This window comes from Bombus vancouverensis, chromosome 10 (genome assembly GCF_051014615.1).
Source record: "Bombus vancouverensis nearcticus chromosome 10, iyBomVanc1_principal, whole genome shotgun sequence".
NCBI classification, from domain to species: Eukaryota; Metazoa; Arthropoda; class Insecta; order Hymenoptera; family Apidae; genus Bombus; species Bombus vancouverensis.
Window position 1 is genome coordinate 10,033,352 of NC_134920.1, and position 26,256 is coordinate 10,059,607.

General features: G+C 41.3%; 1 protein-coding gene across 11 annotated transcripts in view; it reads right to left on the reverse strand.

The window, feature by feature from the left end:
* Positions 1-26,256, reverse strand: part of LOC117157092 (uncharacterized) — a 218,699-nt gene that overhangs the window by 1,153 nt on the left and 191,290 nt on the right. For 5 of the 11 annotated variants that reach the window (XM_076622083.1, XM_076622082.1, XM_076622081.1 and 2 more), the window contains 14 exons: positions 8,314-9,203; positions 7,543-8,076; positions 6,595-7,369; positions 6,119-6,292; positions 4,759-4,929; positions 4,169-4,480; positions 3,164-3,485; positions 2,809-3,055; positions 2,545-2,728; positions 2,231-2,474; positions 1,953-2,144; positions 1,606-1,853; positions 695-1,233; positions 321-498 (listed from right to left, as the gene is read on the reverse strand). In XM_076622083.1, the coding sequence (XP_076478198.1) occupies positions 327-498; positions 695-1,233; positions 1,606-1,853; positions 1,953-2,144; positions 2,231-2,474; positions 2,545-2,728; positions 2,809-3,055; positions 3,164-3,485; positions 4,169-4,480; positions 4,759-4,929; positions 6,119-6,292; positions 6,595-7,369; positions 7,543-8,076; positions 8,314-8,639 (4,440 nt within the window). In that variant the 5' untranslated portion in view covers positions 8,640-9,203 and the 3' untranslated portion in view covers positions 321-326. The remainder of the gene's footprint in view (positions 1-320; positions 499-694; positions 1,234-1,605; positions 1,854-1,952; positions 2,145-2,230; positions 2,475-2,544; positions 2,729-2,808; positions 3,056-3,163; positions 3,486-4,168; positions 4,481-4,758; positions 4,930-6,118; positions 6,293-6,594; positions 7,370-7,542; positions 8,077-8,313; positions 9,204-26,256) is intronic. The other 6 variants (XM_076622086.1, XM_076622085.1, XM_076622084.1 and 3 more) reach the window with 6 other exon arrangements.

The following is a 26,256-nucleotide window of genomic DNA, read 5'->3' on the forward strand; positions in this document are numbered from 1 at the left end:
TTATCATTCAATAATTTTCAAATTAAAACTGAATTAAACGAAAACTTCAAGGGATGAAAATATTTAAATTCTAATACTAAAGTGTACGATTGAATGGCAATTGTAAGTATGTATATTTGTAAAGCATAATGGAATTATGCAGTGCATTGTAAAGAAAAATACAATTAAATACAATGCTGTAAACATTTGTACAATTTCATACGAATCAAACGTTTCTTTAAGTGTTTGGTGATTTATTGTCTTTTACAATCATTCAAAATACGTTGTATTTGTATCATAGACATTTTTTATGACCCTCAAAAGTGAAACTGTGTCAATACCTGTCCCTACAAAGGTGTTTCCTTTCGTGCCTCGGCCTTCCACTGAAATCCATTAACTCGTGTTGTGATAGGCTTATTTCTATTAGTTGCATTTTCAATTCCATTTCTAACACCTGCTACTAATCTCATGGCTGGGTTGGAAACCAAGCCATTGCGCTTTGGTTTTGCATTGCTTGCACTGTAATAAAAAAATCAGTTCTTTCAAAAAGTGTCTTTCATGCTTAATCTCTAATATAGTCTATTAGAAAAGTCGCTCCAATATGTTTTAGAAACAATTCACAACCAATTAACCATTATTTGTGGTTTATATTTAGGACGCAATGTGGAGGGAGTTTCTTTAATATTTTTATTATATTATTGAAACGCAATCTTACCTGGCAGGTGTATGGTCAGAGGTATGTTTCACGCTTCTGCCAACACCAGCGCCACTGTTTCCCAATATTATCCTCATATGAGTGTCCCTAGTGAAATGAGTATCGGCCGAGTTTCTTTTCTCGTCAAGACCATTTTTCTTGTCCTTCGTCACGCTTAAACCTAACATTTCGTTTGTTAATTCAAACGGTTTGCTAATGTCGTTTTTATCGATGATCTCTGTTTTTATGTTGATCGGTTCGTAAATGGCTGACGTGTGATTGTATCCTCCGATCTGCGCTTTGTACGGTATATTCTGGTTTCCAGTCAACAACGATACTCCGAGCTGACTCTGTATCACGTTTGCAGCGGTCTGGGCACTAGGTGGACTCGTATTCGTCGGCGAGTAGGGTATCAGGCTGTCGCTTAACGGCGAATGAGGCGGCGACGCGTAGATAGGACTCTGCGGTTCGCTTTTCAGAGGTGACAAAAGTTTGCTGAGCGGACGACTCTTCGCTCCCCTCGAGCATTGTTGCAGTTGTTGCGTGAAAGATAATGGTGTCTAAAATTATAGCAGTCAGATAACGCGTGGTTCTCCATAGGAATCAAATTCGTAGCGTGTATAGATCGAGTTGGCCTCTAACGTTTGCATAAAAATCAATCGAATGTACGTTTTAAATGTGCATCAGGTTGTTCGAGAGAGTTAGTAGATTGCATTTAAACAAAATCTTCGTACGAAGAGTGGCATTGTATAAATAACGATCTGTACACGGGTGCATGAAAACAGAATAAACAAAACATGCAGCCAGAAAGAGATGATGGAACGTGACGGATGAGAGCCGATTGGAAGTGGTATCGGAGAGCTCGAACTGGCTCCTCAAGTTACACAAAAGAGTTAATCGGGAAAGCATTAGAAACAACAATTGTTACCTACTTTTATTACCTGATTCACCACCGAGTTCTGGTTGAATTTCCCTTGATCGCTCTTTGTGCTACCAGTCAAGTTGCTGCTGGATTTGCTGTTGCTGGAATTGTTGCCTAAGGACACGCAGCTTCTTCTTTTCGTCGAATCAGGTGACTCTGCTGGACTGTATTGCGTCGACAGAGGATTCAAGATTGCAGACGATGGTTTCGTTTCAGCTGTGGAGTTTGATGTCACCGAAGTAGCGCTACTACTTTCACCTGCATTATATATGCATTGTAATAACGTAATAAATAATATACATAATTATGGACATGACGAAAAATTACGTATTGGAGAATTATGAGAAATAGACGAACCTCCGTTGATACCGGGCCTCAGACTTCGTTGATTAGCCGAGTGTTCCTCGAGTAGCCTGACCACAGTGTCATGGCCACTTTTGGCAGCAACCTTGATAGCGTTTCGGCCACAATGATCAGAATGACTGGGATCAGCACCGTGATTCAAGAGTGCTCGTACGCAGTGCTCATGACCCTCTTGTGCGGCGATACCTAATGAATGTTGACCAGTTTAATTACTTTCTTATATAAATACAACAATGGTGATAGTCAAGTATGTGAGAAAAAAGTCATGTTACTGATCAAACTTCGGTCATTATCAGTACCCAGAGCTGTTGCGCCTTGGTTGCAAGTATGATCAGGGGTTGCTCCATGTTCTAGAAGCAGCCTGACAATGGCTGCGTGACCCTGCCAGGCAGCAGAGTGTAAAGGAGTTCTTTTCTCATTGTCACAGGCGTTTACGCTCGCACTGCCTTCTGTTAGCAACAAAGCTACCATTTCGACGTGTCCTTGCCAAGCACTCACATGCAAAGGTGTTCGACCCTGGAAAATCACATTAAATTTACAAACATATACAAAGCAACTAAAGAGATACAAGAATTCTTATACTTACTTCTGAGTCTCTACTTTCCACGTCAGCTCGCGCATGCTCCAGCAAGAATCGCGCCATCGCCAGTCTGTTCTCCAGAGCAAGGATATAAAGAGTGCTTCTTCCATCAGCATCTTTCGCATTAACGTCTGCATTGTGACTCAATAGTACCCTGACGGTGTCATAATGCCCCTCCAAAGCTGCGAGTCTGCAATTGACACCATGAAGATATTTTATAAAGTGAAACAGATAGAGGATTTAGCTAAGGTATCGTTATTACTAAATTACCTTAGAGCCGTCTTTCCATCGTGAGCGTGTTGATCGATCGGTGCTCTATGTTGTTCCAGGAGTCTCTCAAGTAATGCAGCGTGTCCTTCTTGCGCGGCTAGCATCAGAGCGCCTTTCCCATCGTTGTCAGTTTCGTCAATTTTGGCTCCAGCTTCCAGTAATGCTTCGCAAACATCGATATGCCCCTCGAATGCCGCATAATGTAATGGCGTCCATCCTGAATTGTCCCTGTGTTGCTCGTCCAAGCCTAAAATATCGAAGATTCATGTTGCAAGTTATCTCCAAAAATAATTCAGAGGACTTAATACTGAATTAAGATAAAAGTAAACGGGAGGAAAGGGAAGGTATTTTATACCTCTGTTCAATAATTGTTTCACCACATCAGTGCCGCCTTGGGCAGCAGCAACGCTCAAAACGGTCCTGCCCTCGTTATCAATGCTGTCAACGTAACATCCCCAGAATAAGAGAAGAGAGACCACTGATCCATGACCCATGCTGGCAGCTGCCCACAAAGGTGTGCGCCCCGTAGCATCGCAATGATCCACATCTGCCTCGTATTCCAATAACAACTCGCAAACGTCTTTGTGTCCCTCGAACGCGGCCACTAACAATGGTGTCATGCCATCCTTATCCTGGTGATCGACTGCAGCTCCTCTCTCCAAGAGGATCGTAACCACCTGTGACACAAGATCATATATTCGTTTATATACGTATACCGAGATCTCACAAATAAATAACTTCGCGTAATTTTTAATTTTCATGCTTCAACTGACTGTTACTTGTGCATTTTAGTGCTGAGCGTTACTAGGATCTCTTAATAGGAATTTTAGATCTCTCTTTTTATCACCCTATATATATATATATATATATATATATATATATATATATACATATATATATATACATATATATATATACATATATATATATATATATAGTGTATAAAGATCATCATAAAACGTTAAAAGTCTTTCAGTTCGCGGGGGATGGGATTGGACATAAAAATTCGAATGCAGCCAGTTTAAAGACATCAGCACTAAAATGATTAAGGATTTCTAATGTCTGCATAAAATCAATCGATTAATCAGATCGCATTTACGATCTTCTTAAACTTTAACTACCTTATACAATACTAAAAAAAAAAAAGAAACAAAGAACAATAGTGTGATACGATAATGGAATGATATCAAACAAACTAAAATTTCGTTGTTAGTACGTATGAAAAGAAACAATATTCGTGTTCCAGCAGTGTTTTGTGCAACGATAGATCTTGCAAGTATCTCGTTCTTGCTTGTCCCATAACATCATTGTCTTTCTTTATCTTTCGACAGCCGTGAAAACGAGGGGAACGGAAACTAACTTTTGCATAGCCATGATTGGAGGGTACACATAGGGCAGCTACGCTGAGGGCAGTCCTTCCGTCGTTATCAGCGTGATCGATCTCCGCGCCGAAGTCTAGAAGGTGTTCGACGATCTCGCTGTGACCCATGTAGGCAGCGGCAATTAAGGCGGTTCTACCCTCGTCATCGGTTCTGTTGACGTCGGCGCCGTGCTGCAGAAGCGCTTTAACGATGTCCTCGTGGCCACCCCATGCGGCTGCTCTGAGCGCGGTTCGTTGATCCCAATCGGCGCAATCCACCATTGCCCCGTGCTCCAGCAGCATTTCGACTACCTATATTTTTATTTCACCGTTTATATTCCTCCACTGACTTGCCCCTTTTATTATCATACTTCAATACTTGCAATCCTCATTAAGATATTCAGATATATTAATCGACTGTTACTGTGTATTGTTTGACTGTTAACACGTGCTGCAATCAAATGTTATTTCGTCTGTTAAACGTGTATCAACAACGACTATATTTTTGACTGCATGGAAGGATGATGATGACATTGTTAAGGATAGATGATTCGATGTCTCGAGTTCTGTTGTTTTGTTTTAACGATTACCTCAGTATGTCCACCCCAGGCAGCAGCTCTCAGGGCTGTCCATCCGTCGCAGTCAGCGTGATCCGCACAGGCCCCTGAAGCCAGCAAAACTCGTACTACATCTGCATAACCGTGTCTCGCTGCCAGATTTAAGGGTGTTTGACCGTGACGATCGGTGGCTTCCAGTTTTGCCTGCGTGATTAGAAAATATGCGACATGTAACATGGTATTAAACACGGTTTGCTAATCTGCTTTGCTAATTTTCGGATTTGCGATTTTTTCGTAGCTGGGAAATGTTTTTTATTATTTTTACTCTATTAATTAAATACATATTGAGTTGGTAAGTTTTATTAAACAAATTTTTATATAGAAGCCTGTGGTTATTACTTTTTATTATGTATTTATTTAAAGATTCTAGCACTAATTATAAATATAAATTAAAAAATTATATACCTGAAAATTTATTTTATTTATCTTATTAAATACTCTCTTGTGTAGGAGGAGGACGATAATCTCATTATCATAAAAAAGTATCGCAACCCAAAAAGTGTAGGGAAACACCGGTATAAAGGGTTTTAATTTATGTGAATCTACTTTTCTACAGAGTGACTGTCGAAATTTTCCAAACTATATACCAATTTTGGTTCATATAATATGTTAATAAAAATTGTATTTTATGAGCCCAGGTACAAATTGTGTACCTTTCCCTTTATTTTCAGAAAGTCGTTATTTCAACAATATAATGAGATTACACCGTAGTTAGGAACTTTTGACAAGCGTTGTATTTATGATAATTGCTGCAACTAATAAGGGAAGATCGTAAACCGGTACAGTTGCGGTTAATGCTTTATGATTCGTTTATGCTTCTTCCTTATTACATTGTAAGCTTGGTTTCCCTTAAATACTGCTCTTTATGATGTCCACTTACAATTATTACGGTATAAATGCTAGTATACATACGTTAGGGAAGTGAATATAATTGTCAAACATGATTAATTATTAATTATATATTATAAAATGCTTATCCAATTTCATATTATTATGCGAATGTTACTAAACGGACAAAGATTTCTTTCACCCACTATATATCATAATGATTATTTTATTTTATGCTTGTATCTTTGCATATTTATACATTTTTACATTGAAATTACCACAAATGCGTAAATATCCACAGTGTAATTAAAATTTCCATAGAAAATTCATTTGTGTGTTCTAAAATTGTACGTACTATGGTTTAGACTGTACAGAAGATTAAGAAAATTTTTCTTTTGTAAATATTTTTCTGTAAGTTCATAATTCTTCGTTCGGCATGTGAAAAACGCATTGTTGGTATAAATCAAGACGCAGCTTTTTAAAAATGGGAGAGGTTGATCCTTACCTGAGGACATGTCGTCAGAGCCAACTCCAGCAGAGATGCATTACCGTCTGCAGCAAGCGTGTGCAGCACTGTTTGTCCGCAAGAATCAGCTTGATTGATGTCCCCGCTTTCGCCGAGCAGTTCCGTTAATGGCTCGCTGGGAGATTCATCCATAGGGCTTACGTCTTGCGAGACCTGTAACAAACATTACAGTTATACGAATTCTATTTTTAGCTTTAGTCCTTGCGCAATCGTGAATTGCTTTTGTCTATGACATATAAATAAGAAGAAGCTTACTACTTATCCTAAAACTGTCGTTTAACAAAATTAATAATTTCAAATCGTTGTCCGCTCCTTGTCAGATAAACATCTTCATTCTCTTAATTGCTAGAGTCTAAGTTTAATCGACAGATCAATTTACTCAAAAAGAACAGCAACAAGTATTTGCTTTTAAAATTTCAGTTTCCCAATAAACGCAAGCTTTCGAAATTAATTACTTGACTAGAAGAAACAGCATCCTTGCTGGTATCGTCCTCGACGACCTTTTCCGAGGGCTTGGCACCCGCATCGATCAACAGTTTCAACAGCTTCACTTCCTGCCTGGGCCAGAGGATGCACTCTGAGCTGTCCAGGTAGCAATCTTCTATCGGTGCTCCGCTGCCTATCATCCAGAGTACTTGAAGCGTGTGCACGTCCAGGTTACAATTTGTGGTAGCGACGTTCGTTATGGACCGTTGCAGGTGTTGTCCAAGCACGCAGATCTCATCGGCGTTCAATTCCGGTCCGCGAAGGGTGTAATAAGCGGCCAGCATCGCGTGACCTTCCACAGCGGAGCACAAATACTTCTGCGTGCAGTGTTTCACGTCCAGCAACCATTCTGCGAAGCTATGATGGAATAACATCAACGCTCCTGCACGAGAAACAGAGATGACTCTGCGTAGAAGGTGGAGACGTCGATTGAAGTCTTCTATGGTGATGTTGGTGCACGCAGTTTTCACGCATTTGTAGAGTATCTCCTGGGTGATGGGTAGTTTTGCGGCTAAGATCACGTTCAATAGAGGTTGGACTTTGACAAATTGCTTTCGACTGAAGAGCCTTTGACACAGCCATAGGTAGAGACCGTTCAAGGTGCATGGTATCTCGCGAACCTCGCGTAGAACGATGAAGTTCTCTGCTACTCCGTCGAGAACTTTTTCTATATAGAGGAAACAGCCGTTGCTCTTGATGTGCAGCTGGTTCAGCATATCGGCTGTGTCGGGCGTGATGTGCTGCCTGAATGAATGAAAATTAACTCGTATTTAGCGACTGTAATTACAGGTGTTGGCTTTTAGTTATCAGTTTATACGCTACAAACGACTATGGAAGCTTGGTATTGAAAAGACCAATCAAAAGTTCCAATAATTTCAACAAATACGGGTGTCGATGCGATATCAACAAATACACACCTGATCGCCTCTTCTTGATCCAACCGTGCCAGGATATACTGTTGGATGTCTCTCATCACCAAGGGCTTCCTTAGATCGTCTAAAGGGATCTTCCGGAAGCCGCTGAACATCCGTGAGAGGGGTCTGCTCTGACGTCGAGCAGTACAAACCAGAAGTAGCCATTGAGGGAATAGGTGATGATGATTACCCAATAATTCAGCGATCGTCCTACTGACGTTATCATTCTCTCTTCTCGAGTCTCTGGTGCCAGTTTGAGGAAAATCCAGAGTCTGTCTCTCGTCGATCGAGTCGACTAATAGGAACAGACAACATTTTGGTGGCTCTAACTCCAATAGAGGGAACAGCAGTGCTTTCTTTAAAGCGTCATCGGGATCTCTGTCGAGGACATCCGGTTGCAAAGCAGCTTGTATCTCTGGATCGGTTCGAAGCTTCTCCGCGTAGGCTTCTGCTACCATTTCCCTCGATGTCAATGGCACTGTGGTGGCATTGCTGGTTGTCGTCGCGCTGCCTGGTATCGGTGAGCTCGAAGACACTCTGCGGAATGTTCAAAGAAAATCATTTGTAAAAATCATCGTTTTAATATAGTAATATTAGACTCATCGTTTGGAATTAATGGAAATTGTGGAATATATTTTCCAACCATGTAAATTCTACCTTTACTTATCTGTATAACTGAGATAATTTTCACCTGATCGAAGCGTAATTCTAGCGTATAATATAAGTATAGTATTGTAAGATTAAGTTACGAATCTCTGTATAACAGTCACTGACCTATGAATCTCGTCCGAACCAGGTTGCAGAAGCTGAGCAACCAGAGACCTCACGAATTGAGCTGGTGACAACGAAGCCTCGCTTCTAGCCTGACAAAAGTGCCTGGCTAACAATCTCTTGTTTAAGAATCTCTGATGTCTAGCATTGGCACCAGCCGATGGCCAGGCTAATTCTGCACTGAGCGCGGTCTTTCCACTTCCTGAGCCACCAATGACCAAAACGCCACACGTCTTCGAGGTTGGCCTCTGTTCCAAGTAGTGGGACAGTTTGATGAACGCCCATTCGCGGCAGAAAAACCGCTTCTTCTCTATCACTGGTGCAGCCATTCTCTTGCAATAATTCTTCCCGTTTATAGTTAGTCGAACGATCGGTAATTAATCTTTCGTTGCACGGTGTTCTTTCAATGGACCTTCTCTGCGATGTCTACGTTTCTACTAAACACAATTCTGTCGATTCGAAGCAACTTGTGCGTCTAGATAGGAAACAAAGAGAGGCCGTGTCACCGATGAAGTACGTCTTTAGAATTGCCTAGGCTAATTGCGTTGGTTTATATCTCGTGTTCAGGTATATCAATTCTTCAGGATACTTCTTCAAACAGCGAACCGAAGAGAATGTTACAGTTTTTCTCGTGTTTCGTTGGTCGACGATGGTATTTATTTATTTGTCGTGTCCTTAATCGTGGTTCTTGGTGCAGATTGCAAGAGTAATTGAAACAGGTGACAGTTTAGATTGGCTGTGGTGCGCCACTACGGTTCATCTCGCTGTACTCTGACGAGGGAACATTGGTCGGAGCCCCAGGGGGCTCTGAGGCTTCCTCGGCCTCCATTCAGCCTTCTCATCGCCTCGTCGCGGACGAGCACCGCGCTTCGTATCGCTGCATTCTACGACACCTGAAACAAGGAAAATGGACACGTGGTTTACGTGGATCTCAAAGTTATTTTACCCATGCGTAGTTATTCTATGGTTACTTCGCGTTTCTACGTCTCTTACGTCTCCGCGTGTTTTTCAAAAGAAGCTCATCGTCCCCGAGACTACTACCGTCGCTAATTAAAGAGAATTCGATTATTCCCCTCGACACTTGTTTGCATTGGAATTATGTCGTTTCGAGGCGACCCTCGACCTACACCGGAAGTACCATTGCATCTTAATGGATGGCAACGTCTGAATACCGTAGTTCCCTTTTTTCTATTTTTCTGTCTCTTGACTTCTCGTGATTGGATTCGACGTTAAAATTCCATAAAAATCGATTTGATTAGCTTTAATTAAATTGGAAATTTCTTCGTGGATCGAGGCCCCGACAGCTACCACAGAGAAAGGACATATTATTCCCCCTTTGTGCTATAATTATCGAAATTACAAGTTAACCACGTACCTACCAAATTCAGAGACTTTTAACGCTGCCGTGTAACGATTATTTCCACGTACCGCGTATAATTGATATAATCGTTCGATGATTACTACTGTTCGCGCAGAACCGCGAATTTTCAGTCCCATAAATATAATACGAAACATCTTGTTGTTATCACTTTCTCCACGATAATTCGCTTAAGCTTATGAAAGAGCGATTTTCATTTCCATTTATCGTAGTTCGTACGAGTGTAAAAGCGGCCGCGTATAGAAAGTAAATTAGCTCGTGGAAAGAAAGAAGAAACAGCGTGGCAAAAGATCGTATCGTGCGTGCAAAACGGAGGAAAAGTCTCGCCAATTCCAACTGCGAACGCATTGTTCAATTGGAATATCGAAATAATTCACGATATTGTAAATTAAGCGTGTTTTCGCTTCATTCAGAAGCATCCGCCGTTCGAGTTTTCCCGGGGTTCAGTCTCAACAAGCGCAAATACGCGGCGGGTAATAATTAGAAAAGTCAGACGCCGAGGTATCTCCTTCTCATTAGTGGAACTAGTTTGTCATTGGCTCTGCGCGTTTACGTTCGTCTCGAGCGTACTCCCGTAATTTTAACCCACCTGTCTCCCGCGAACAGACAATTATCACGGTCGTTTAATACGAATTTCAGATCGTTCACCGTGCAACGAACAACACCGGAATGAGGCTTTTCACTACCTGCGACAGAATCTCTCTCTCTCTCTCTCTCGCTCTTTCTCTCGTCGTATTTCATTCGATAAACTGCTATAGCTAGAAACAGAGTCGTTTGTTATGCCACTCGCAAGTTTGAACGGCGAACAATACAATACATGGAGATTGCTTTCGAAACATTTATTTTTCATATGTAATATGTATCTCTCTCTGTCTCTCTTTTCGAATACTAAGAGGTGATTGTACGAAACAATGGAATAGAAGGAATTGTAGGAATTTCTTTTGGGCAACGAAGCTTCAGACGAGCTTAAGAATAACAGAAATTGGTAGAACAGTGGAATAATAGAAATAATTTTGATAGCGTTTTCCGATTAATAAATTTTAAAACATCGAAGAAAAATAGCAAATATTATAGCATCGAAGAAGAATTAGCAAAAAGATAACGAAACGAGGGAGATTTCAGTCGTCTCTTGGAGAGAGTATATTTTAAGGGGAACTTTCTATCGATATTTTTAACGAGCGATTGAATTTTGTTTGTTAACGGTGTGTGGAAGAACCGAGTATATGTGTATGTGTGTGTTAAACGTATCGAGATATATATCGATTAAAGAAATTGAGGGATTAACGATGAAAGATTAGGAAAGCTTGAGGAAAAAATTATCCAACAAGTTCGCGCGTGATTCTAAAATGTTTCACGCGATATCTGTTTTCGATGATTATATATTCAGAGAATCAGGCGTAGAATTGACGAACCACGATGGATCTTTGGCGTGGCGGTTTTAATGTTATCAAATGGTCGTTTATAAGCGGGCTTCTGGAAAATTTAATATTAGAACCGGGGGTATGTGGTGGAAAGTAATTCTCATTGTTGCTTGCTTGCTCGCTGTTGCTGCTGCTGCGGTTCTTCGAACGTTCCGCAGCGGACTTCCGGCGGCGAAATGAGGTCGTATCTTTCGTGGATGCGAGTCGACGCGTGACTGGTTACCGCAGGCTTTTCAAAGCATCTGCGTAACGTCTATCGAGATGCTTGTTCTCCCAAAGGAGAACTGTCGTCCCTGATTTACTCCCCCGGAACAACATCTGTGTTTTGTAATTCGCAATTAATCAGTTACGTTTGACTAACTAGCACGTATTTTTCCATTCTCTCAAGTGGAATATCGCGGAATTAGAATCGTGAAATTACTCTATGATTGTTACATCGATACACCTTTTCCAGGATTTCAAATTACCAGGCGGATATTACGTTCTGTAGAGGATAGGATCTTATCAGATATCACGAAATACAGACTACTGCTTGTGAGCAATTTATTTAAGATAAATATATTGTCTATAAAATTGATTTGATACTCATGAAACTCATGATACTCCGAAACAAAACAACAACAGGATTTGAATTTGTCCTGCTCGCGTGCAGCTACAGTTCTATCCCTTTGACGGTGTAGCGAAGTGGCGAGGAATTCAGAACGAACGACTCAAAGAACGAACCTCACTCGTCGCATATAGGAAACTACGTACTTTCGACTTTTCGTTCATACCCAGTTGCCCAGTTATAACTGACGAGTCTACGCTGCAAGTACCTTAAGACGTGCACTTCTATCGCGAAGAACACACGAATATCTTCAGATTCCCTTCACCTCGTTCTCCGAGAAACTGAGCTAGGAGATATTGCTTCAAATTTTAGCTACTCGTAAAGAAGGACACGGTGTACACGTAGTTAAAATTTGAGGAAGCCTAGCGGTACCGATGTCGAGATATTGCGCCCCAAAGTAAGACCATGTTACGCCAGAACTGTGCAACGTATACATTGTTTATTTATCTTATCTTTTGCTTTGTTCGTATTTATGATTTATCGGAAAATTGCATAAGAAACTATCGATCTCTGCTGCTATAAATTTCTCGAAAAAAGCGCTACGAGAACGAGGAGCCTAGCAACCGGGTCCAGAACGACCGATTACGGGACTTGGTGTCGATAGTCCGCGCGTTAAAGGATCTCGCTATCGAAGACAGACGATCGACAAAACCCTCCGATCCTTCGTAACAGCTTCCGTTTGCCCGAGAATCACGCGCACCGATACGAACAAATCAAACGTCTCGTTGGACGCGGGATGCATCGAAGATTTACTGCCTGACCATGCAGGCTACGCTGGCGGTTTTCGGGCTTATCGCGTTTGTCGCGTCACTGATAGCGAATTTTCGAAATACCCTGGGATAGCGGCGATCGCGAACCCGGACCAGCCTCAACTATCAACTGCGCCGATAAACCTTGACGCGAACGAGCCATTGTCGGCGTTTCCCTTGCTGTTCGTTTTTATCTCTAAACAATGTCGCAGCGCGTTGCGTTGTCTCGAGGATATCGTGGTCGACAAATTAACGCTAACAAATTTCCAGGCTGATCACGAGCTGATTCGATGGGAAAAATTGAACGCGCAGTTAATTTATTCGACATTTTGCGGATCGTTGGCGATGGAAGACGCCAAAGTGGCGCGTGTTGAGTGGAAAATTACCGCTCGACAACATTTTCTTTTTAATCAGTCAGCTGTTGAAATCTCTTGGAAATGCGTCGCGGGAAGTAAACGATGACGAGTATACTGGTCGAACGTAGAGTACGTGTAGCTGTTATAATTAACAGTAGAATTAAGTTGCAACGAAACGACCGTTTTACTTTGTAATTTTATTAGCGACAGAAAATTCCTCGCGAGGAACAGCTAATTGGTTAAGCTTCCGCAATGTTTCGGGAAATTTTCGAAACACCGGCCGCGGAAATGGAAAGACGACGTTCTTTTATGACATTTGAAACGTTTGTTGCGTATCGGAAATAATCCATTTGCGTTCTCAATGCTTCGTACGTAGCAATATGAAATTCTAATATTTCTCTATATATTTCTAACATTAACTCTGCTTCAAGTTGCTGGAAATTGAAAACTGAGAGCGAAGTACGAACACTGTTCTACTATATGCAGGAAGCAAAGGAAGTTAAGACGTTTCGCAGAAACGAAGAAAACAAACTCGTCGATTCGAGATCTCATCGTCGCTTGCATATCCAAGTAGTACGGTAAATAAGCGTAGCGATTGTCGTTTAATTTGTTTGTCTTATAGCACGCTGAGTAAATAAGCCTAACGCTAGAAGAAAGTACTATAAAAAGTAAATATAAGAAAAAGTCGAATATAAGTATAAAGTAATCAAAATACAGACGTATCTTTTCCTACATAAAGTTTAGCTTTATAACTGACAAATTGCGATAGGAGATATCTTAAATTGCCACAATGAACACATATATATTTGCGCATCTACAAATCTACACAAATCTACTCTGATTAATTAAAAACGTTCCAAAGCTGAAACGTTTCTTTACTTTCGACCGAATCGTCGCTTTCTATCATCGGAAAATTTCTTAGATTTATGGAAACTCGCCTTCTTTCGCTTCCTATCTTCCTCTCTTGTTGTAGCGAAAACCATAAGATGTAGCGTTAGAATCGCAACGAGATATATCGTTATACATAAATAGCCAACAGACGATTCCGCTAAAGGATCTGTGCGTTTTTGATCGGTTGGGTCGAAGAAAATTGTACGTTGAGGGATCGAAACAGCCGTTCGACGGTCGCATTATACTAAGAAGACCTCGCTTCGATCGTCGCGGATTCAGCTTCGCGCTATTTAAAATTCATACAAAGCGAAGTGATGCCAGGCTTGACCCACTTAGAGGCTGGTGAACATCGCCACCCTCCGTATTTGGTCAGGAACGAGAGTCTAGCCAACGATGTTCATTAAATTCACGACGTATAGACAACGACGTCGACCTCGGGGACCAGATCTCACTCGTTGTTCCGTCGTTGGCGTATCGTAGCTTATCATCATCTGACACGAATAACTCGAACGTTATCCCAGATTCGATTTTCCGATACGTCGATCGCGTCCCTCGGCGAAACATCGAAGGCTCTTCTCCGCGATTCGCCAAGGTTTCTAGCCATTTGTCACGGTTCTCCCTCTCCGTGGCAGATCCTTCTACGCGAAAAGAACGTTCCGCGAAAGATACGCGTGTTACAAGGCTGCCGCACAGTCAGCAGAGCTAGGTATTTAACAAACAAATTCGTCATAAAGTTATAAATTCCTCAAGAGATTCAGAATGCGTTTGCTCGGGAAGTGCAGAGTTCCTGGAATCGTAGGCGCAGGTTTTGATCAAAATATCCGAGAAATGACGGTAGAAGGACGCGGCGATGCAAGTCTTAACGCGTTTATGGGAAATTGGAAGGGGAAAGAGGGCTGAAGATATGCAAAAGTATAGTATGTATTATATAAACGTACAAAAGCGTATAGAAATGGATATTCAAAGTGTTGGTACACGTTGGAATATTTAATAAGCCAGGCAAAATGCTGTTTCTTTAGTTGCGTTCGTCAAAGAATGTAAATCTCCATGGATATCGCCAGTCTAATTAATTAACAACGATCGGAGGAGAATTGGAGATTTGTATAGGAAGATATGGTGGAATAGACAAAAGACGATGATCGCAATGGGAGCCGAGAGATCGGGTGCCTTCTAATTACGTTTCTGAAGCTGCTTGTTCGAAAGCAGCTCGAGGGAGAAGAGGAACAATCGATCGTCGCGGAAGAAACCGAGGGAAAACACGCTTTCGCGTTTTCGCGCAACTCTCACGGCCGACGTGAGACAGATTTACGGTAATTAAAACGTGGCGAATGCAAGGAAACTCCGGCAGGATTGGCTAACGGATGATCGCGGATTAACTCCACGGAATCATGAGAAATCAGCAATGTATTTTGTCCAACAGTCTGTTCGGTTTCGAAAGGTAAATCGTACGAGCAATCCATTTTGTCGAGGATCTTCATCTATCGCTGCTGATATTCTGTACCAATGAGGCAGGCAGCACCATGAGTTTTCGACTTGAAGTTGTTCGATGGAAATTAATTCTTGCACTCTGTCGTACGTTTGGATTAATAATATGATATTAATATAAATTTTACAAGCCAGCGAGAAATTCTGTTTAATTCTACGATCTATTTGCAGAACAAATATTTTCAGAGAAATTTTACAGGTCGCAAGCTGCCGATTTGTAATACCAATAACTTGTTCTTAACTCTTCGATCTGCTCGTGAAACAAACCTTTATTTGCGTCCTATTTTCTTTATTCGTTTTTTACGAACATAAGAATCAGCATAAAAATTCGTAGTCCGATTGCTAGTTAGCAAACTATTGCGCAAGAGGAACTTGAAAATTCGTGTCCGACTCTATCTACACCCACGTTTCTCCACTGATCCTTACGAGATTCCCTAGCCCACGATGAATATTGTTTCAACGAAGATCAAACTCGTCGAACTGTCGCTTCGAAATATCGTTTGTCGTAAGATTAGGTACCTAAGCAAGGAAAAAGGAAGGAAAAATATGCAAACGAAGCTGCGTTAACCCAGTGTAAGGTTAAACTTGTGCTATCCAAGGTGTGACGGTAGTTCTGCACGTATTACGGTCTTAACGCGGACAAATTGGATTTGTCGTTAGTCGAGATTAGAGTAATCTACTTAGAAAGAGATGTAAATCATGCTATTACGACTGATCTCCTCCGTTATGATTCATTGTTACGCAGAGTCGAATTGCTATAGGATTATTTTAGTTTCAATATCAGAACGATTTGTCACACCGTAGTGTCGACAGATCGAACTATCTTTTATCCGCAGTTTCGCATAATCAGATCGAGTCGACGTGAAAATCCACCACGTGCAACCTGCTCCCGTTGCAGTGACGATCTTTGGCGAGAAATTAGCGAAGAATTTAGACAGCTTAATGGAATTTGATCGAACTGTATATTGTACGCATTAGTCGTTCGAACTAGGCCAGCCAACGATCGAGGGAAACCCTATGGTCAAGTGTACTTGATAAATTTTCAAGATTTTCTCCAAAGCTAAACCTTAAATGACAAAAATGTTGTTCCACATCTCGTTCCTATTTTTTCATAAGGAATCACCTCGTGGCCGCTTGTACGCGTTATTCGACCGCACCCCGTATATCTGTCAGGACTTCAATTGGCGTGGCATTCACAACGCTATACAATCAGATTGAATCGGCGCGAAAAACCACGCGCAATCTACTCCCACCACCCTCGAACCGGTAATTAACCGGTGCATTATACTAACTAGGAACGCGCGAACGCGTGAAATACAATGGGGCGGTGCAGGACAAGCGGCAAACGAGACGTCGACCATTCGAATTCATAGCGAGCAGGAAGGCCGAGTAATTAGGTGACCCGACTCTCAAACGTCGACGTCATTATCCGTGCAAATCGTACGTTGCAGTGGGAGGAAGGGGGTACAGGCTGAGGATACACTCTCTCTCGTACGCGATTCATAATTATCGTGGACCCTTCTTCTTTCTCCTCGCCTATTCGCCTCCTCTCTCTCTCTCTCTCCAACGTTCGTCTCTTGTTTGTTTTTTTTTCTTCTTTTCCCCTTTCTTCCCATGTTTGATGGCGCGACACGTGAATCGAGTCGGCGAATTAACCAGACTGCCGTCGTAATTAAAGCAATTTGTCGGGTAACACAGCGGCGATGCGAATCGCCGGGGCGACAAATTCAAGATGCCTGTCGACGATGGTCGATTTTGTTGATAACGAGGAAAGGAGAGAGGGCAGCGTCCTTTGTCGAGACTCTGCCCTCCTACGCGTTGAAACTGACTGCGACGCATCGACACTTGGATTCGCATCGGTTTCACATTGTCGGCATTTAAAACGATTTCTCTCGGTTCGTCGCGCGTAGCGTTGTGCTGTCGATCGCTTGGAATCGCGTCGACTATATGCGAACTGCCGAAAGTCTTGGGAGTCGTGAAAGCTTCGGATATTTGTGTCGAAGATCTAAGCGGTGGAAAGCACAAGTCTCGAAAGCTTAGCGCGCGTAGTCGATGTTTCGCGAGCATTTAGAACGCTTTAATCCAAACAACGTCGATATGGCGCGAAATATGGGAGAAAATATAAGGAAGTTGGAGGTATCAGTGGTAGAGGAATTCACCGCGAACCGCTTCCAAGATTCACAAGGCTTAGGAAGGCTTACTAAGTTGCCAAGAGTTCGATCGAATATAGACAATTTCTACAAGCATCGAATCGTTTCGAAACTGAGTTTCGAGTGTCCTTTTTGCATGCGCTATGTGTACCAAATTATGCGAAATTTACAACACAAGCAGTTTTCGAATAAATGTGTACGACGTTAAACTATGTTCGTCTTAGATTTTGCGTTTGAATGAGTTGCAGTTGGATGATGTTCGGACGATGGAATCTCGTTGAGAAAAATCCGAGCGTTCGATGGACCGTGTTGTCTTAAATAAGTTTGAATTTTGATCCGCGGCTTGGGCCACGCGAGAAAGAATAAGGAAATTCCATTTTCTAATTGTTGCGAATTATCGACTAAAGAGCAACCGGTCAGGTGAAACCGATCGGTCGATATCGCGTACCTCGAATGACTTAACGCTCAAGGCGGAGGAGGTTTAGTAGATCAAGTGTTAGAGTAATCTAGCACTGTATTTGCACTTGTTGTATAAAAGTAACGTTTGATGCTATGAACACGGCGGTGGTAAGATCCTGTTGAGAGCGAAGTATTTCACCCGCACGGTACGATGTCTGACGATGAACTGTCCTCCTGCGTTGCCGATTCTCCCTACCAGCCGTTGGGTTTCGTCTGTTCTTCGTGTCCTTCCGGCTGGTCCTTCCCGGGGTTTTTACCTGACCTCGGAGTTATTACGTTTACAACTCGGGGAGGACATGTAATTCGGAATTTTCTAAAGAAGGGGATGGGCCTGTTCGTGCCATAAACGAACGATGGTACCCCGCTGGGGGTAGCCACCCACGTGATAATCAAACAGCCAAAAAATTCTACCAAATGTCCAAATCGGACAAATTGTGAACGTAAACAACTAAATAAAAAAAAAAAAAAAAAAATAAACGAACGGCGACTCAAAATTCCGAACAATACTAGAAGATGAGTAATTTTAAAAGTACAATTTCATTAATTACAAGAGAAACACGTACGCGGTGATATCGATGAAGCAGCGTAATTCTGCGAAAACTCTCTTAATTTTCTCGATAATAAAAATAACAATATGTTATTCGATCGATGCCGCATCGATCACGATGAACTGTTTCCGTACCTACAGACTGATAATTTCGATAAACAATAGGATACTTAAGCTATAGAATTTTTCGACGTTTGCGACGGCCAGTGATACGAGGATCTCTGGAACAATGGTGAATGGTATCGATGGGACGTTGATGGGGATTAATGGGCCGTGTCTGTTGCGAGATTTTCATGGTGCGATGAAAGGTATGGGCGCGTTTCGATGTAGAGAGGAAAAGCTTGTAAATTATATAAGTCAGCATATTGTACTTCGTGAATGTAAATCATATGCATGGTAATTTATGACAGCTTGAAAAATTAATTTCGAGTAACGCAATATCGACTATACTTACAATTTATGATCCGAGGGCGTACGAACGTTATGTTCGTTGCATTAAATTAACAGAAACGCGAAACCACTCTGATCGTCCATATATTTTACACCTTCGATATAAATATAGCTTTGGAAAAATATCTCTCTGGAAATCTTTAAGATCAGTTTTCAAGCTCGATCGCGAAAATGTTTCACGCGCTGTACGAGACACTCGCTTTTGTTTAAACAAATCCTATACTCGACGAAATATAACAACTCTTATAATAACGTACTTACTAAACGTTAATTACATAAAGCAGCGATAAGACAGTTGCTATTGTCGGAACTAAATTCGCAGTATTACGATGACTTTCCAGTGAAATATCGCGGTATTTTATTTCGATAAAAATAAGAAGAATTCTGCGAGCGAAAGGATTAAAGACTTAAATACTCAGCCTTCGATAATAACTTTGACGATAACGAGGTATTCGATGGATAGGTAGACGCGAAACGAGGAAGACAACTGAAGGAGAATGTGTACAAACTTTGTACGAAGAAGTTCGGATCTTTGAGGCATCGATACGCTTTTCACGTGCTACGTATGTGCGTGTGTTTCGACCAGTTCAGCTGTTGTCACTTCTTAAAAAAGCGTGTACCTAAAAAGAGTAAGCGACGACGAGTATACTCGTCGAACATGGAGTACGTGTGAAATGAATGAAATGATTCTTTTATTCTTTTTACACGACCAGTAGGCGGGGCAACCAGCTACGCTCGTTAAGGCCCAGAACTGAAGACGACGCGTCGCGAGTTCGAATCCTCGGCAAGAAGAACTTTGAAAAAAGGGGCGGAAAAACCAAAATTTCTCTTACACGACCAGTGTACTCGTCGCAACGCAAAATATCGCCGTTTCTTCGTGACGAGTATACTCGTCGAAAACAGCTAACTGGTTAAAAAATACACGTTCGAAACACCGTGATCTCTGATACAGATCCACCGACGCGAGAAGAAATCCTCCCCTTCTAAAGATAATTTCTAAAGATAAATTTATCATACGCGATACTTTATGACGATAACGAGCGAAACGAAGGAAACAGAGGGAAGAAGATGTGTTTAATGGCGTAGATCGAAACGGGCCTGGCTTAGACTCGCGTGCAACTAGTTTCGTACAATGAGGATCAAAGCTCTACGGAGAAGGAGGGAGGGATTCAGTCAAAGTTACTTGGTTGGCCGAAGGACGCTGCTGGTTTCAGTTTTCGTCGGAAAATTCGCCACTTAATGAGGCGGCGTCTGGCCGAAGAACGCGCAAATTGTGACGTCTCACCTGCATGGGAAAGTACGGTGACAGCGCACAGGTGTCGATGACGTTATTATCGCGAAAGGCGAGGAAGAAAGATGGAAAGGTGGGGGGTGGGTTGACTTTTACAGTGAACTGACGGGAATTCCATCTCACGGAAGCTCGTGTACCGCTTTGCCGCGCCTACAGTGTGTTTAGGAATTGTTAGAAGCAGAAGTTGCCACTTTGAATGCGCCTTCGAGGTCGACCAAGAGGGATACTTGAGAGTTGCAGAGACTTGAAGAAGAGAGGAACGCGAGGAGCGAGCCAATGTCTTTCTCGAGTATTTGCAGTTAATCGCGTATCGTGCAAGGACTTAAACGATGTTTAGTTTTGTACAATGGCTCGTCTGATGGTCAATTTTTGAAAGAAGTTTGGCAAATACATATGTACGTACTCGTGGTTGGTCGTGAAAGTTTCGAGTTCGGTGATCCTCTCTGGACCGAGGATCCATAGAATAGAACGATCTTTTTCAATAATAAAATTCAGCAATCGTATTCGATGATCAGCTACTATCTATAGTATAATAACGACGAGTGCATCGAGAGTGAAAATTGTTGAAGATTGTAGATTCTGACGGAATAACAACGATGAAAAACAACTTGTTTAAAAAACGTCACTTTTTACCATTTCTCTGTCAAAAATTGAAAATTATTATGTGATCGTCTGATAACGTGGAAATCGATCAGTGCCGATGGAAAAGCAATTGAATATGAAGGAAAATCTACTTGAAAGTAGATTCCAAAGTAAATTCCGATAAAGTACACGCAAAGGAATAAAGAGATGAAAGCAGTTACCACAAAAACTTGGATTTCGACATCGAATCCATTCGTTTCCTCTTCTTAAACGACGCGACGTATCAAAGAGACCAAAGGTTTGTGCAGTTCGATCGCTTTGTCTTCGCCAGTTGAAGTATCCTTAACGAGAAAAGTTCTCGTTCTCGGCGATATCCATTAAAACTGAACACAAATCCGATAGCAGCGAAAGCGTCGTGTTATACACATTCCTAGTCGACTAGAATGAACGACGAAATAAAGGAGAAATCGTACAAGACGCGACAAGATCGTCCAATTAGGAGGACAATTATACCGGTAACACCTTTCGCGGCGGACTTGTTGATCGATCCATCGAAGCTAATTAACCCTTCAGCTATGGAGTAGCCGTAGAAAAACAGTGAGGAAAAAAGAAAATACGCCGCGAGGTATTTGCAAATCACTTGTCGCAGGTATGTCAGAAGTTCTAAGCTTCTATGGAATTTTTCTACGATAGTTTCATCGATGAGATTTGAAAAATTTGTCAGTGTAGAGAGAGTCTTGAAAGATTGAAAATTCAAGTATCTGAGAATTGGTATATTTGACAAATTATAGAAATGAAAAATTGGAAAATTTCCAAATTTGGAGGTTTCGCGATTCGAAGCTACGAAGATTACAAAATTTGTAAGTTTCGCAATTTAAAGGTAGAAAAATTTCCAAATTCGCAAATTTCGCAATTCGAAGCCGCGAAACTTTGAAAATTTGCACTTTTGAAAAAGTTTCGCAATTTCGCTGCTATAAGAATGTGAGAATTTCAAAGTTTCGCAGTCTGCGAAGCTACAAGAATTTGAAAATTCCAAAATTTGCAAGTCGCACGATTCGAAGTTATCCAAAGTTGGAATTTTGGATAATCTTCAAACTTCAAAACTCGAAAGCTTGAAGATTTCAGTTATAATTCGAAACTTTCGAAATTTCTACATTTCACAAGAACAACAATTTCAAAATTCGTGCGTTTCACGCTTCGAAAATTTTAGATTACTCAACAACCTACAAATTTTTGCAGTTTTCTACATTTTCCATTTTACGAAAGACTAATTTCTCGATAGAATTTAAATATTGCGCTGGCAACTAAGTGATTGCGGATTTTATCAGTACCATCTAATGACAAAATCCGCAATCACATAGTTGCCAAGCCAATAATACACAGTGGCTTTTTCCAAGTCATTACGTTCGTACAATAACATTCGTTCGAGCGTTCGCTGTTGCATCAATCTGACAAATGCGTAACGATCTAAAATCTAAAGTGCCGTACATTGAAGCCATTCATAGCTAAAGGGTTAAAAGGAAACGACGAATGTAAAAGGCGCGGATAGATCTGTGCAACGAATAACGTCAAAATTCCGATAGAATAAGGAAAGGCCAGGCCTCTTATCTTGTTAGATCTTAGATGTATACGAGATCGTTAATGCGTTCGTGGTTAGCCGTATTTGGTTGATTGAGCAACGGCCTCGTTTCAGACAGGTCGGCACACAACGATCTTGTCTTGCCTCTCTACACGTGCTTCTGTACCGATGCACTGCCTTAATCGGTTCTCGTTCGTGCGTCGTGATCGATTTAATTATGGTACTGGATATTGAAACGTTTTAAAGGGACAATGATGAACGCGGTAATTAAGAAGGATCGAAGCTTGAAGGAACAAAAGCTTCGATTTATCCGGAGACTCGCGATTCGTGTTCGCTTAAGCTTACGTTTTCGCTTGTAATTTCCTATTTGATATTACAATACTAAAGTGTTGAGCATCTCGTATCTGTTATAGTTTTCTTTTATCGTATTAATCGTATTCATTCAAAATTTTATTCACGTTACAAGCGTACTTCGAAGATAAGAAACACCAGGGGAGAAGATTAAAGTTTGTTTTATCTTCGAAGGGAATATCAACTGAAGAGATTATCAATGTGTCAATTGGAGAATATCGACTCGATATTTGCTGTTTATAATTTACATTAAACAATATATACGTTTGCTTAGTCGGAGAAGCAGATACGCTTCCGATTCATTTAGATCACCGAATCACAAAAATCGTTGACTCGAAGGTTTGAGAATCAATATGGATGTAATTTTGTATAAAATGAAGAAAATTGCCTACTTAGTTTCTACATGGGAAATTTAATGCAGAAGCATATACCTTATAACGCGTACTGTCGGAGAGAGCATTGCCACCACTCGAGGACAATGCGTAGTAGAGCTTACTATAGTAACACGACGAGGTTTGGCAGCTCAAGGTTTCTTCCCCCACCATGCGTTAAGGTTAAGGAGAATTTGGTCCTCGGTTTTATGGTCTCGCGCGTACCACGCGGTTTTCGATATGTTTATAGGAAAAGCGAATATTTCATTTTACGGTATAATAACGTTAATGTGTTCGGCTGTAACACCAAAATGTTTAGTCACTGATACACAGAATTAATATTAATATTAAATTAATCCTTTTCAAGCAGACATTTCACGTTGATTTTCTAGATTTTCCTCCGACGATATTATCTTTGAAAATGAGGAGCAAATTGTATCTGCGGAGATCTCACAATCTAAGATAAACCAACAACGTGCCATAAAGAAAGAGAAGAATCGATTTACGGGAATTCAAATCGCACAGATGCTTCATTTTAGAAAATTTCTGGGAAAAATTATGAATCTTAACCTGAGAATTCCGGCGTAAACTTAATAAACCCAAACCGATCGAAGACAAAAGTGCAGGTGTCAAGAAACAAGCTTTCCCGGGAGGAAAAGGAAACTTGTGCGCGAACATAGTCGAAATTCGCGAAGAAGAAAAGCGTATCCTTGGGAAAGCCTGTATGTGCCTCCTCTCAGTTCATTCATTTCGATAGATAAAGGCCAAGAAACAACGAACTAACGTATTTTCCTCTGAAGAATCCAGGGAAACTGCACTTATATTCCACGCTACGGTGTTCTCGTTGCTATGTAGAAAATTTTCCCACCGAATGATCATGAAATTTTCCAATTTTCCCACTTACAGCGTTTTCTACAGCCAATTAGTTACTTAACTTAATCAATTAGTTAGTTGTTGCGATCTGTTCGAAAACTTTGAACAGCGTGTAGCTAAAAAGTAAGCGATGATGACAGAATGACCGTTTTAGTTTTTAATTTAATTTATTTATTTAAACGATTCAATTTAAACCTTGAATCAACGTGCGAAAAAAAGCAAAAAATGTTTAATTTAAGAGGGTGGCACAAAGAAAAAAGTTATCAAATGGCACTGTCCCTCGGAGACGTAGTCAGCTACAAGAATCGGGAATCGAATTCACGCGACAGAAAGAAGGATGACGAGATTCGAAACGGAAATGGGTTCAGCAGCCGCAGAATCCTTCGGAACGGAGTCAGAGTCGCGGCACGTTTGGGACGATCTCTATCGTACGTAGCGCGTTGGTCGGAGACCGTTGAAAGCAGGCCCTGAAATATTTATAAGCTGTACACGCTCGTAAATTACAACGGATTTCGAGAGGGAGGCTTTCCACGGATATCATGTTCGGCAGTTTAATTTTTCATGGACGAGCACGAAGGACAGAGGCGAGTGGCCGCTAACTAGAAGCGTGATTAGAATCTCATTGAAACGTCACAACCTCTTCCCTACGTTCCTTTCTACTTCTATTTCCTCTTCTTCTCTTCCATCTCCTGCTACTTGTGCACAGTATAGGAGTGACTTTAAGAGGATGTAAAAAGTTCGGGTAGAAAAGCGCTCTTTCGACCCAGTTCTCCAGTTTATAACACGGTATAAAACATCCTCTTGCTTCTACTACGCGGGACTTTCAAAATAGCCATTTCTTTTTTCTTCCTCTTCAACGTCAAACGTTTCATAATTCATAGGACTGTGCGAAATGACGTTTAAGAATACGGCCAGCGGGAAGCGTGTGAGGGCAAATAGGCACCGAGTACCTACATCCGACAGTTTGCTGAAATAATTTTTCGTTTATACGATTTAAACGGATTTTTATGCAAAACATTGTACGCTCCTGGAATATTCGCCAGAGTTTCGCGGACGTTACATTTCACAGCATGAGAACGGTAATTTAGAAATAAATAGCACGCGTTTCGTGCCAGTTATACAAAGAGTAAAATGTCTTTGTTTCAAATGCTCGCAGTATTACGTACGTAAATTGTGGTTTCTCGAAGTTTCTTGCAAAAATTTCCTGTATCCATATCAGACGTTCTATGATCCTTAACACGGTTCCATTTTGGATAGTACAAGATTATGTCTCTAAAGCGTCTTTATGATTTAAATATTACACGTTCATCCCTGACGAAGGCATCGATCTTTCAAAATGAAACAAATGACAAGTAAAATTAGGAATTACTCGCCAAACGATCCATTCTCTATCACGACGTTCGACTTGAAACGTCTGCTGATAGATTACTTGGATGGTAAATGAAACACTCGTTGGTTGATCCCATCGCCAATGGGGATTTTACCGTTTAATTAAAAACACGTGACAGAGGCGAGCTTGAAAAAGAAAAAAAAAAAAAGGAAACGAGGGAGTTCAGGGTTGCGGACGAATTCATCATCCGCCATCGGGTGGTACGCTTACGAACGTGGACGAGGGGAGTTATTAAAAAAATTTCCATAATGTGCATCGCCCGCCGGGATTTACATTCCGCGAGCTATTAAATCCTGGCTCGTGTCTAATCGCGGCCAAACAAACGTCAGGGCCAAAGGGTTAGGGGATGAAGGGGCAAAGGACGAAGAAGGGAGGTTAATTAACGAGATTCGAGATATTAGACTGATTGCAGCTCTTTCGAGGGGAACGGCGATCCTGGAAATTGAATACAATGCTTTGGTTTTCGCGTTTCAGCTAGATTGGCTAGTTACTTCCATTTTTCTCTCTCTTTCTTCTCTCATTTTTTTTTTTTTTTTTTTTTTTTAAACGATGAGCGAACAAAAGAAGCAGCAGCAGAGTTATGGCAGCGGAAGAATTTTTCGACCAGGCTTAATTGCGACGGCTGATACAGTTCGACCAATCGAATCGCCGGAAATTGAAGTTCAACATCGGGGTGAAGTTTCATGGTGAAGTAAACTGATTGGACTTGGAGGCTTGTGTTTTTTTTCTCTTCTTTTTTTTTTTATTTTTCGTTTCGCTCGTTTCTTTTCCAAGGGCTCACTTTTTTCAGCTGTAATTAATTCTAGTTCGTTATCCGTCGATTGATTTCATCGTTCGCGATCGGATTTTACGAAACCAAATTACGAGACTGAGTTTTTCCACGATGAGGCGGATGATCGCGAGCAGATTGTTTGAAGGTAAAACACCCGACGATGCGTCGATAGGACAACGAAGGGACAACGTTTGCGTAACGCGTACGTGCATACAGACACGCGAAACGTTAACGCCCAAGTGAT